This window comes from Phyllostomus discolor, chromosome 7, assembly GCF_004126475.2.
Source record: "Phyllostomus discolor isolate MPI-MPIP mPhyDis1 chromosome 7, mPhyDis1.pri.v3, whole genome shotgun sequence".
NCBI lineage: Eukaryota > Metazoa > Chordata > Mammalia > Chiroptera > Phyllostomidae > Phyllostomus > Phyllostomus discolor.
In genome coordinates, this window is record NC_040909.2 from 11,047,179 (window position 1) to 11,059,712 (window position 12,534).

The 12,534-nt window shown below is 53.3% G+C and overlaps 1 protein-coding gene across 2 annotated transcripts in view; it reads right to left on the reverse strand.

Moving 5' to 3' along the window:
• Nucleotides 1-12,534, reverse strand: part of XYLB (xylulokinase) — a 38,916-nt gene that overhangs the window by 3,844 nt on the left and 22,538 nt on the right. For both annotated transcript variants that reach the window (XM_028518379.2, XM_036030503.1), the window contains exons 15-18: nucleotides 10,520-10,616; nucleotides 4,785-4,843; nucleotides 3,340-3,427; nucleotides 720-814 (exon numbers count right to left, since the gene is read on the reverse strand). In XM_028518379.2, the coding sequence (XP_028374180.1) occupies nucleotides 720-814; nucleotides 3,340-3,427; nucleotides 4,785-4,843; nucleotides 10,520-10,616 (339 nt within the window). The remainder of the gene's footprint in view (nucleotides 1-719; nucleotides 815-3,339; nucleotides 3,428-4,784; nucleotides 4,844-10,519; nucleotides 10,617-12,534) is intronic.

Sequence of the window (12,534 nt, forward strand, 5' to 3'; positions counted from 1 at the left end):
TAGTTTCCACTCTAGAGAGCTGCCTTGCCCCCATCCTGGGGTGGACTGCAGCCTGCACGCACTGACTGCCGGACACGGGGTATGAAGGCCTGGCCCTGCGCCCCAGCTAGGTAAAACTCTAAAGGGTCATCCCAGCTTCCAAAGTCCCCATGGGGATGGCCGAGGGCTCCACAGAGACTGCCCTGCAACTCACCTCCTCCCTCCGCCCCGTGCGCAGGCTAGACTCCAAGAGCATGCCCCCATAAACCTCCTGCCTCCGTAATCAACATCTCAGAGTCTGCTTTCTGGGCAAGCAGATGGACAACAGCAGGGCTGCCTCCCAGGGATTTCCTGGCCTGAGGGACTACACAGCTGTCTTGGATCCAGGCGTCAGATCTGAGTGCTAGAAACCCAGCATGCCTTGTGCTTAAGTGACAGTCCTTCAGTGGCTTCTGGAACTGGTGAAGCGGAAGGGCCTGCCCTGGGACGTGTGAAGCGGAGCCCAGCGACTTATCTGACCCCTGGGGCTGCAACAGCAGCAGTATCTGTGAATCTCAGCTGATAACCTGGCTTCTTTTGCTCTGTTTCTTGACAAGTTTTTTTTTTAAAGGTAGGATTTCTGTTTCATGGAGTACATCAACTTGAATGCAGGTGAAAAAGAAACTTACCTCCTGGGGAAAAAGGAACCCAGTTGGTTTTCGCAGTGCAAATGCAATTAGCAAATTCTGATGGTCTCTCACCTGAGAAGCTCCTGGGCTTGGGGTAGCGGCTAATCTGGGGCTCGGGGCCAACTTGACAACCTCAGAAAAGGGCACATCTGTCCCAGCTGCAAGGCCTAGAAGGGAAGGCTCATTTCACGTCAGTGTGTGTTGCAAATAAGGACAATAACCAGAAACAGCATTTTATCTCTGGGGTGATAAAATGTTCTAAAACTGGATTATGGTGATGTCACACCACTCAGTAAATTCACTGAAAATCCCTGAATTGCACGCTTAAAAGTGGGTGATTCTTATGTCATAGAATCATGCCTCAATAAAACCATTTTAAAAAAGAGACAGAACAGAGAGAAATTTTAAGGGCAGGCTTCTACAGCAGGGCCTGGTTTGTCTTGCTCACTGATAACGAGAACCGGCGGCAGAGCCCCGGCATCTGACAGGAGAGCAAAGCCGCCTGCCTGTCCTCCCCACTCCCTCTCATTCGTCACCTCTCCCTTCACCTGCCCCATCACTCACTGCACCGTCTGCTTCCCTCAGAGCACCACCCTCACCGCTTCTGGCCACAGGCGTGCTGAAGGCCCCTGCCTGGCTTGGTGAGGCCAGGAACTGGGTCTCCACGAGAGCCCTGGTACCTCACACACTACCTGCATACAGGAGGCACTCAATAAATACTCACCCCAAAAAAGAGTGGTGGGGCTGGAAAAGAGGGAAGGTTACCACAGGTGGGCAAGAAATAGTGAAGAATTTCTGGGCAATTTAAGGCGTGGCATCAGACTGACAGGGAAACACATCACCAGGAGCGAAGGCATGCCCATGGAAGAGGTGAGGCCTAGTTTTGTTGTTTTTGATTTTTTTTAAAGATTTTATTTATTCATGTTCAGAGAGATGGGAAGGGAGGGAGAAAGAGAGGGAGAGAAATATGAATGTGTGAGAGAAATATCAATCAGCTGTCCCCCACATGCCCTCCACTGGGGACCTGGCCCACAGCCCAGGCATGTGCCCTGACTGGGAATCGAACCGGTGACCCTTTGGTCTTCAGAATGATGCCCAACCTACTGAGCCACACCAGCCAGGGCAAGGCCCAGTTTTTCATCAGAGAGCTGGAGCATCCCAGCTTGGAGCTGTGTGGATGCGTGAGTGGGTAAGTGGCAGAGTGGCCAGCGGTGAGACCAATCAAAAGCCCTGGTTCCCTTCCCACTCAGGCACAGACGGGCTGCATGTGAAATTCACCCCTGGACCCGGCTGGGGAGAGCAGGTCTCTAAACAAAGTGGCTGAGCCGCCTCGGGGCGAGACCCCGTGTGCTAGGACTTAGCTCAGGCTTTGGTTTTGGGGATGCAGCGTAGGGCAGCACCTCAGGTAGCCTTTGGCAACTAACTAGGCACAGAAAAGGAACAATGAAAAAGAAACGAGATGCACCTTAGCAGTGGGACCCTTCCCTATGGAGGAGTTCTTCTTCTGCTTTGGCATCTCGTGGGCAACACTGGAGGCTGGAAGACTTTGGAAGTGTTTTCACAGTTCTGAAGGAGAGTACTTTGAACTTAGAATCCTCTGTCCAGCCAAGGTCATGTTCTTTGGGAGGACAAAGTAAAGCCCTTGCTGGACACTTGAGACCTCAGAAAAGGATCACTTACTGAATGCCCTCTTCAAAAAAGTGTATGTAGGTTGTAGATTGCAAGAAAACTAGCATAGACACAAAGGAAAGAGAAAAAAAGTTTCAGTGAGTTAAAAAAAGAAAAGAACAAGAAAAACTCATAGGTAATGCAAATAAAACCCAATATGATGTAATATGATTTTAACTAAAAGCATGACAATCTGGATATAAATTGTCCAATGATATGATACAGGAAGCAATAGGAAGTGATGTGAGGTGGGCAGGGTGTGGACGGAGGGGAATAAAAAACAGGTAATTAAGAGAAGGATATAGTCCCGAATTAGCTCTCAATGCTGGCAGAAAATATAAGTGCTAAAAGGCACGTCAGAAAGTCGAGAGCAAATGTGTGAAGAAGGGAACTTCTAGAAGGAAAAGACTAAGCCCCTGTGTGGGTGGGCAGCCGGAGGAGCACCCTGAGCAGGCAGAGGGCGGAGCACATTGGCCAAAAGGAAGCAGGAACACCCCGTGGGCACGTGCTGCTGCCGCCAGAACTTTCCTGGGTGGAGAGATGGCTGGGAGTTTCAGGGAGGCCTCCAGGGAGCCCAGGGGCCTGGGCCGCTGTCCAGGGTCCTGAAATGCTGGGCTCTAAAACCTTCATTGTCGTCTCAACTTCCTGCTCTTGCTGACAAGGTGGCTCTGGTCTTCACCTCCCCACCCCGCCCCAGTCTCCTGCCCACCTGCTATCCACCCCCAAGCCCGAGTGCCCTCAGCATGACCTATGTCTTTCCCAAGGTCGCTGTGCTGAGCCTGACGCTGACCAGGCCTCACTCACTCAGGGGCCTGCCTCTCTTTCCCAGGTTACATAGAGAACAAAGGAACAGGAAATTGAGGCTGGTTCTCGCCTGCTGAGAGGGAGAAAAAGGAAGCTGCAGCTCACAGGACTCCAATGTCCCTAAAGACTGGGTACCTCCCAATCTCCCCTTTCCGCCCTCCTCAGCTCAGCCAGTGCCCCAACCTCTCCCGGGGGCCTCTCCCCCAACCCATCCACCTACCATGGAAAGCCCGGTACGCGGAGCCCACGCAGGCTGAGTTGGCGGTGTCTGTGACGTACACTGGAGCACCAAACACATCCGCGAGCACCTGGAAACAACAGAGGTCTTGGCCGTGGTGAGCCGTTCCACAGAGGGAACAGGGGCACTCTGGCACAAGTTATCCTGGCCCTCCTTCCTCAGCTGTTTTCTGGTGCCTCCCACGCCACCACTACTGCCTTAAAGGGAGAATATGTGGCCACACACCCCAGTGACGCAAGGGTCCGGATGACCGGCTCTCCAGGGTGTCCTCGCACTGCTTATGCATTTTATCAGTGACAAGCAGGAAGACTTAGGAAGCAGGCTTAGCAAACGGTCAAGGTGGAGATGGCTGGGCAGCCGACTGATATTTACAAGCCCAACCCCAACTATCAAGGGCGTGTTTTTGCAGGGATAAAGAGAAAGCGTTCCATTTAGGCCCCCACAATAAATTGCACACGTTCAGAATGGAGGACGTGTACGAAGAGGAGCTGACGCCCCCTCTGGATCCCCTGACTGGACCGGTGTGCACCCCGCCCCACGTGCTGTGAGTATTAGCTGCTAACGGCTCACAGCTGCCCCTCCTTAAAAGCACTCTCATCTGAACAGAGGCTGCCTCTCGCAGGAGGTTATTTCCACCCCTCCCCAGGGTGGCCAGCTGGCCCCCTTCCCCCAAGCTGGAAACCAGTCTGTGGTGGAGTTCACGTTCCAGATCTCCCCACAGGACGGAGCTGAGGTCGACTCCAGCCAAAACTGCATCCTCGCCTGTCGCCCTTCCCCTGCTCTGCCAGCGCCCCTCACTCCCTATCTCCCTGGAGAACTCTCTCCACGTGTCCCTCACAGAGACTGTCTGTTTCAGGCTCTGCTTCTCGAGAATCTGAGCTAAGACAGGAGTATGACAAGTCAAGAGCTGAGGCAGTGATTCCAACAGCTAAGGCAGCCTCGGGCTACATCCAGAAAATACTCCGTGTCCCAACAGGACCCTGATAGCCCCGAGATGGAACAGCCCGATGGCCAGACATCTGCAGGTAAACTCCAATTTTGGTCACATACTTCTAGCCTAATGGAGGACCAGGAAGACGAGGACACAGCCTGGCAACTGTATGATAAGAGGCATGGCTGGGGATATCAGAGCTCTTTACACTGGGAGGGAGAAACTTTTAGGAAGGCAAGAACACTGGCACGTGATGTCAGGCGTGACATGCGGGACGGGCACTCTCTGGGTGACGACAGAGGCCAGTGCTGATACCACACAGTGGAGCTCCACGGGCCGTGGGGCCCCCCTGAGTCTAAGACGACCGGCTCACGGTGTGAGCGTCAGGCAGCAGAGCTGGCCTCCTGGGAGGCGCGGTGGGAGCAGAGGCGGCCCTGGGGCTGAGTGCCCGGCTCCGGGAGGTAACCGGCAGGCAAGAGGGCCTGCCGGCACTTACCTGTAATATGTCTCTGTTGTGAGACGCCCCTCCCGTGGCCAGAATCTTCGTCCTGGGCACTGCGAGGAAAGAGGAAAAGAGGAACGGCTGTGACAGGTTCCAAGGCAGAAAAGGCTGTTCAGAGTCCCTTGGCCACAAAGGGCTTGTGTGGGCCCGAGGCTTGCTGTTGTCAAAGGACGGGAGTGGAGAGACCTACTGCTGATTCTGTCCCCGCAGGCTTGTCACATGTGATTTGCTGGTGAGGCTGCTGTCCCACCCACTTCTTAGTGTCTTCATCTCTTTTTTAATTATTAAAAAACAAAGTCAATGAAACAGGGGTAGAAGGGACTTGACTGAAACAGATAAAGGCATATATCCAAAACTTACAATGCACATCATTCTTAACAGGATTATTTAGAAGCAGTCCCTTTAAGATTGGTGTGTCTGTTAGATCCAAAAACTGTCCCCAAATGGCCCCTGCCTCCTGATGGTCACACCTGCATGCCGTCCCCTCTCACACTGAATGGGCTGACTTGTGTGAGCGCCAGAGTGTGGGCGCCAAGGCTGGGTCATGAAGGACACGGAGGCTTCCTTCCTGCCCTGCTGCAGACCACCCTCTCTCGGATGGCTCTCTTCGAGGGCCGATAATGGCCATGTCTTAGAGCCACTCACGTTGTGCGGAGGCCTACATGGTGAGGATCCGAGGCCTCCTGCCACCAGCCGCCTCAGAAGCAGGCCCTGCAGCCTCCGTTAGTCTGGTGGTTAGATGACCCCAGCCCCAGAGGGCATGCTGAGCTCAGCCTCAGGGGAGACCTCAGGCGGAGCCACTGAGCTATGCTAACCCTGAATGCTCAACCTACAGAAACCATATAAGGTAATAAGTGTTCGTTTTGTTTTAAGCTGCTAAGTTTTGGGATCATTTGTTATACAGCAACAGAGAACTAATATGAGAAGGAAACAAAGATTCATACCATCCAATACACTATTGCATAGTATTAGCTATTCTAAGCAACGCTGTAAGATAAGAAAAACAAATAAAATATGGAAGGATTGAAAGAAAGATGAAGCTACCCTTATCTACGGACAATAGGCCATCTAGAAAAATTAAAAATAGGCAAACTGCCCTGGCTGGTGTGGCTCAGGGGACTGAGTGCCAGCCTGTGAACTGAAGGTCACCAGTTCGATTCCCGGTCAGGGGATATGCCTGGGGTGTGGCCCAGGTCCCCAGTTGGGGGCCTGCTAGAGGCAATCTATTGATGTTCTTCTCACAGGTTGATGTTTCTCCCCTTCTTTCTCCGTCCCTTCCACTCTTTCTAAGAATAAATAAAACCTTTTTAAAAATAGACAAACTAATAAAAGTTTAATAAGGTTGCCTGTCAACAAGAGACACATAGTTCCACTTCCAGTTAAAAGGGAGATAGGCAAGAAAGAACATTCCTTGTATCATGTAACAACCAGAGAACTCTGAAAATATAAACAAAAACAGACTCAGGCAGACAAACTCTGCCAGGACAGAGACCCGCCCACCACCTAGCAACTGCACTTGGGCAGGTGGGGCAGACGGAAGCCCAGCGGAGCCCCAGAGGCAGAGCAGGTCCTCCCGTGGACCCTGGACCCGCTCTCCCCCGGGGCCTGCTGCTGGGCGGGGTGCTGGGGAGCTGGGGCGGGGCGGGAGCACAGGGAGCTCTGTGTTCTCACAGCGCTCAGAGCCGTGTGCTTCTGCGCTGCGTGACGCCTTCACAATGGAAGGGCCTTCGTGTGTTACACGCCTATTTAAAAACAAATACGTGTTTTCAGCCCCTGCTGCCCCGCTCAGCCGGCCTCATCTCCACTCTCAGCCGCGAAGGAGGCATCTGGGCTGGGACAGGGGAAGGGAGGACAGTCCCCTAAGGAAACCACCTAGGACGGGGAAGACGTTCCAGCGAGAATCCATGTGGGAAAATCAGAAACAACCTCCGCGCCTGACTGCCAGGAGGACCAGCTGGCGGTGAGGTGAAGCGCCAGGCAGCAGGCTCTGCAGAAATCCCAGGGTTTGTGTGTACAAAGGGACCAGGACCACAGCTGTACAAAAATGAGCTCCTGAGGAAGACTGGAAGGACTTCCAGATGGTGCACGTGGTGGGAAGAGGGGATGGAATTCTAAGTAGTTCCCTTTATGTTCCGCACTTGCTAAGGCAAGGTTTTATTGCTTTTACGAATCAACCTAAACAAAATGAAACATGCATGGAAACAGAAGCTGCCGAGGGACCACGGCGTCAGCCCAGCGTGGACAGGTGTGTGTCTGATGGTGTCTGAACAGCAACAGAGCGATTGTTCTTTGCATAAAGCAGATGTCGCCTGGTTGTTGAGAGCCCAGAGGCCAGAGCCAGAGGCTTGGTTCAGCTTCGAGCAAGTGACCTAACACACAGTGTCCTACTTTGGGAAGCGAGAGTGATGGCAACATCTACCTCAGAGCGCTGTTGTGCTTAGAGCCAGGCCGGGCACACAGCAGGTGCTCAATACATGTCGGCAGCTATTGTTATCACGATCATCACTCTTCCTTAAAGTGCCTCTTTATTCTTCTTAAACACTATTATAACAAGACTATGACCTATTCGGAACAAACCCCACGCAGGTCAGTCCACACAGCAACTGGAAAATGATGCCTCTTCTAAGTGCGGCCCCCTGTGGCTCCCGGCACATGATGTGATCTGGTTTGAGCGAAACCCAGCGGAGCTGGCAAGACGGGTCTGATTAAGCTTGCTAAGGGGATAAGGAACTTGACACTGTTGCACAGGAGCCGCGTTGGAGGCTGGGAATGATGACCGGACCACACGACCCCTCTGGAGCCCAGGAGGGCCTCTCTGTCCTCCCTGCCTCTCCCTGCACACTGAGCTGTGAGGGCAGCCCCCAGCCCCCATCTGCCCCCTCCTGACAGCCAGGGGACCCTTCCTGTCAGGCGGTCGCTGCCAACCTCAGCACCACCCCTGCCCTGCTCACCTGACCGCATTCCTCAGGGAACTTGGAGGTCTTGGAGAGATTTGGAGAATTTCTTTCTGCAGTTTGAGTGGAAGGTTGGAGAGGAATGAGTGTGTTTATAAATGTTCATTTGTTCACAAGCACGCACAGCCGTGCAAGGGTAAACATTTTGAAAATGCACTGGTGGGCGATGTCGTCGTGTGAATACCACAGAGAGCACCTCGCACACCCGCATCGTCTAGCCTATTGGGAACCGCCCTGCCTGGTACCAGAAGCTGTAACCCCCGCCTAGGCTAAGGCTAAGGGAACGCCCTTGGAACCATAAGCCAGCAAGGAGACAAAAGCTTTTATCTCCCTGACAGGAGCGCAGCTTCTGCTCCTTTATACCTCACCCTGCCTGGACCCCAATGCTTGGTTGGTTAGCCAATGACGGGTAAGATTCCCCAGGAGGGGAATGATCTAAGACAGGCACGATCACGTGGGAGGCCCCCAAAAGAAGGACTTTGGGGGCTACAGCAAAAGGGGGTGATGGACTCTTGCCCTTTGGCTGCAAGAAAATCTCTTAATCTCTTGCCTGCCTTACTTCCGTTGCTCCACCTAAGCCTGAAACAATGACAGGGTGGTGCCGCCCTGTGCTGGAAAGGGCGGATTCCCCGGGGTGATCAGGCCTAAGAAAGAACATGTAAATTCCTGTGAAACCTTCTTTGTTTAGAATGCTCTCAGTTGAATGAGAAGGGTCCAAGGAGGAAGTTAGTTTGTTCCTTAAAGTCTTACAGCTCTTTGACCCTGACTCAAAATAGGCCCTTAGACTTCCTTGTTATCTATTGTTTGATCCTTACTTCCTTGCAATGAGTAATGTGCTCTACCTGAATTCTTATACAAAATGAACCCAATAAAAGCTGGTTTGGACAGTAAATCGGCGCACTCCCCACTAGAGGGGGTGGCCATTCCGTCCCTACTTCTCCACAGAAACTGGTGTGTCTCTGTGCATATTTTTTCTCGCGTTTCGATGAGCCATCACAGCGTTCCGTGATCACTGCTGGCCAGTGACCCACGCATCACTAGCCTACCGCACACCGAGGCTTCCGCTCCTGGGCCACAACCCCACCGTACAGCATGTCACGTACTGAACACTGTGAGCGGCTGAAACACAGCGGGAAGCGTACGTGTATCCAAACATATCTCAACCTAGAAGAGGTACGGTACTTTTATACAGCCAGCAGCGCAGTAGGTCTGCTTACACCGGGGGCATCACCACGAACACGTGAGTGAGGCACTGCGCTACAACATCATGACAGCTATGATGTCACTGGGTGATAGGAATTTTCAGCTCCATGTTAACCTTGTAAGACCCCTGTCCTATACGTGGTCTGTCGAAGACCAAAACATTGTTTCATGGCACGTGACTACACGTAGCATTTTTATGGCACACATACCCCCTGAAAAATCTACACACACATCATAAGCTGATAGCCTGACAGATTTTCACAAATGAAACACCCACCCATCCCAGGAGGCGGCACATCACCAGCACCCCAGAGGTTCTCCCGTGCCCCTCTCCTGAACAGTGACTGTTAACTGTCCCGACTTCTGACCACAGCAAACAGTTTGGTCTGTCTTTGAATTTGATGTGCGTGGAAGCCTGCCATACGTACTTGGTGCTCGGCTTCTGCTCAGAGCTCCACTGTGTGAGATGCACCAATTCTGCCGCGTGTAGCTGAGGCTGGTTCATTTTGGTCTTTGTGCAGTATCATGCTGCGTGAATACCCACAATGCACTTGCCCTGCCTGTTATCGATGGGTGCCAGGGTGTTTCCCGTGTGGGGCTACCAAGCACAGAGCCACAAAGAATGGTCTCCTGTATATCTTTGGGGAACCTGTATACGCATTTTGAACACACGTTCGCCAAGAGGTAGCTTTAGTAGGTGCTGCCTAACAGGTTTTCAAACAGTTTTCCTGAAGCTTATTTTTAGAATATCCTTTCACTTGATGGGTTCAAAAACATAGCACATATACTACGTAGAACTCAGATCGCCCATAGAGGTACCATGAAGAGGCCATCAGGCAAAGAGGCTTCAGGAGCTTCCTACCCTCTCTAGTGACAACAGCAGCTGCCCAGAAGGACAGATACATCCTAGAAACCTGGTTACCCTGCAGAACCCCCAGAGCACAGCAAGGCCATCGGTGTGGAAACTCACGCACCTCCAAAAGCTGCCCGTTCCCTAGGTGGAGTTCTCAGAAATCCCTTTCCCCACCATGTGCCTCCCCCACCCCGGTTCTGCCCCTCCATTCCAAACTGCACATGCCCACTCTTCCCTGCCCAAACTGGAATGCCCAGTACTCTGCCCGCCCCCCAGCAGACGGGGCCTGGCCAGGCTAGACAGAGGCCAGGGTGCAGTCATGGCCCCAGCCCAGACCTTTCCCACCCACATGGCCCTTGTCCTCAGGGTCCAAAGCCTGAGCTTGAGACATTCAGTTTGCAGGTTGGAACTTAAACTTACGGGAGGATCTCCAAGCCCTACCGCTCCCGGCCAGGGGACCGGGCCACTGAGGACAGAGCGGAGAAGCAGGAACAGCCTGCCTCCCAGGGGCAGCCTGCCCACAAGCGCCGGTTAACTCACTGTCAGCTGCCACCAGGGGCCAGCCTCCTGGGCTCTCCTTCATGAGGCCCCGCAATGGAGCCTTGACAGATAGTGCCCCAGCAGGACATGCCCGAAGGTCCCAAGGGTTTCACACACCTCAGTGTGAGCGGGACCCCGGACCCCCAGCCCAGATCACAGCCTGCCAGCAGCTCACTTACTGACTCGATAGCCCAGGCCCTCGGCGTGGATCCTCTTGGCCAGGAACTGCCCTTCAATCAGGGCTCGGACCTCCACGTCCTTGGGGAACACCGAGACCTGTCTCCAGAGGAAAGCGAGCACGGAGTGAAGGGCTTTCATTGTCCATGCACGTGTGCGTGTTACCAAGTTAAACAATAACCCAGCCCTGGCTGGTGGGGCTCAGTGGGTTCAGCGTTGTCCCTCAAACCGAAAGGTCACAGGTTCGATTCCCACTCAGGGCACATGCCTGGTTGTGGGCCAGGTCCCTGGTTGCGGTCGTGTGAGAAACAACCAGTAGATGTTTCTCTCTCATATCACTGATTCTCTCCCTCTCTTTCTCCCTCCCTTCCTCTCTCTCTAAAAATAAATAAATTAATTAATTAATAAAAAATAAACAAAAACCCAGATTCGGAACTCATCACTCAGGCCTCCAGTGGAGCTCGTGTATAGCTGGGCTCCTGAACCACTAACTGCCTTGCACACACGCTCACACACACACACACCCCTCACACACATGTGCTCGCAGCCTCACGTGAGTACCACTTTGGGGAGTCAGAGCACCAGAGAGCCCAGGCCGCCACCAGTTCATGCTCTGCCTCTGCTGCTCAGCTCTGTGGCCTGGAATAAGTGATGTACGTCTTGCTGGGCCTTGTCTTCTTTCTTAACAAAACTGAGATAACAGTGGTACCCATAGTTTCTTTTAATCCTCACCCAAGAAAAGGACCATAGAGTTGAGAGAGAGAGAGAAACATCAATGTGAGAGAGAAACAATGACCAGTTGCCTCCCATACATGCCCTCTGACCAGGGATTGAACCTGCAACCCAGGTTTGTGCCCCGACCAGGAATAGGACCCACAGCCCTTTGGGGTATGAGACGACACTCCGAGCAACAGAGCCACCCGGCCGGGGCAGCACCTGTGTTTGAAGGCTGTTACAACGATCAAGGTAGACAACAGAGCCTGGTCTACACAGTTGACCCTAAGTGAGAGCCAGGAGCTTATACTGCAAATGGCTGCTGTGCGGAGCCCTCAGGCTAACGCTGGTGGGTACCTCTCAGCCTGGCCTGTACCTCTAGCCCCTGAGACCAGTGACGGACACTCCTGCCCTTTCCCTCCCGAGCTACCCCAACTCGACGCACCTACTTTTGGTGCCTCCAACTGCTCCCTCTGCCAGGACGTCTGCTCACCTCAAGGCCACCTCCTTAGAGGTGCCACACCTGGTCACCCCTGCTTTCTCATGGGGCACCTTGTCCTTTTCCTCCCTAGCCACACTGCACACTGTACTCATACGTGTTTTTGTTCCTTCCTAGATGATGGATGCCATGGAGAGGGCACCATGGGCACCTCATTCTCCTCTGTGTCTGCACCGCCTGGTACCAATCATGCAGCCGATGATGGGAGGAGTGAAGAAAAGCACCTTCTCCCTTGACAAACCCAGACAGACTTACACAGAAGAGAACAGGCATGTCTACTCTCTGTGATGAACAACAGAACCCAAACTGACCCTCCATGAGAAGACGGGGATGGACCCCCCGCCCCCACTTCTATTTACAGTCTAATAGGCGCGCCACCATCGGCCCTGTGACCCAACGCCAGCTTCAGAGACTGACTCATCGGCCCTCAGGCAGTTGTTTGGGTCAGAAACATCTCCGAGGTCCAACCCACAACACGGTGCTGACTCCGCTGGCTGTCTCGCAGACAAGTCCATTCGAAGCAGCGAGGGAGGACCGGGCGTCTCCTGGGAGGCCACGTGGGGGAGGGGAGAATAAAACAGCAGCTTCGGGGCCAGAGGAGACCGGGTTTGAGCCCCTCTACCACCTAGGGCCTCGTGACTTGGGTGAGCTATTTGGCTTCTCTGGGTTTCAATTTCTCCATCTGTGAAGGAGCTGGCAACACCTATCTCACCGAGTTCCTCTGAGAGGTAAAAGAGAAAAAGAAAGAAAACCACCAGGCTCTGGCTAGTGTGGCTCAGCGGATTGGAGCATCATCTTGTAAAC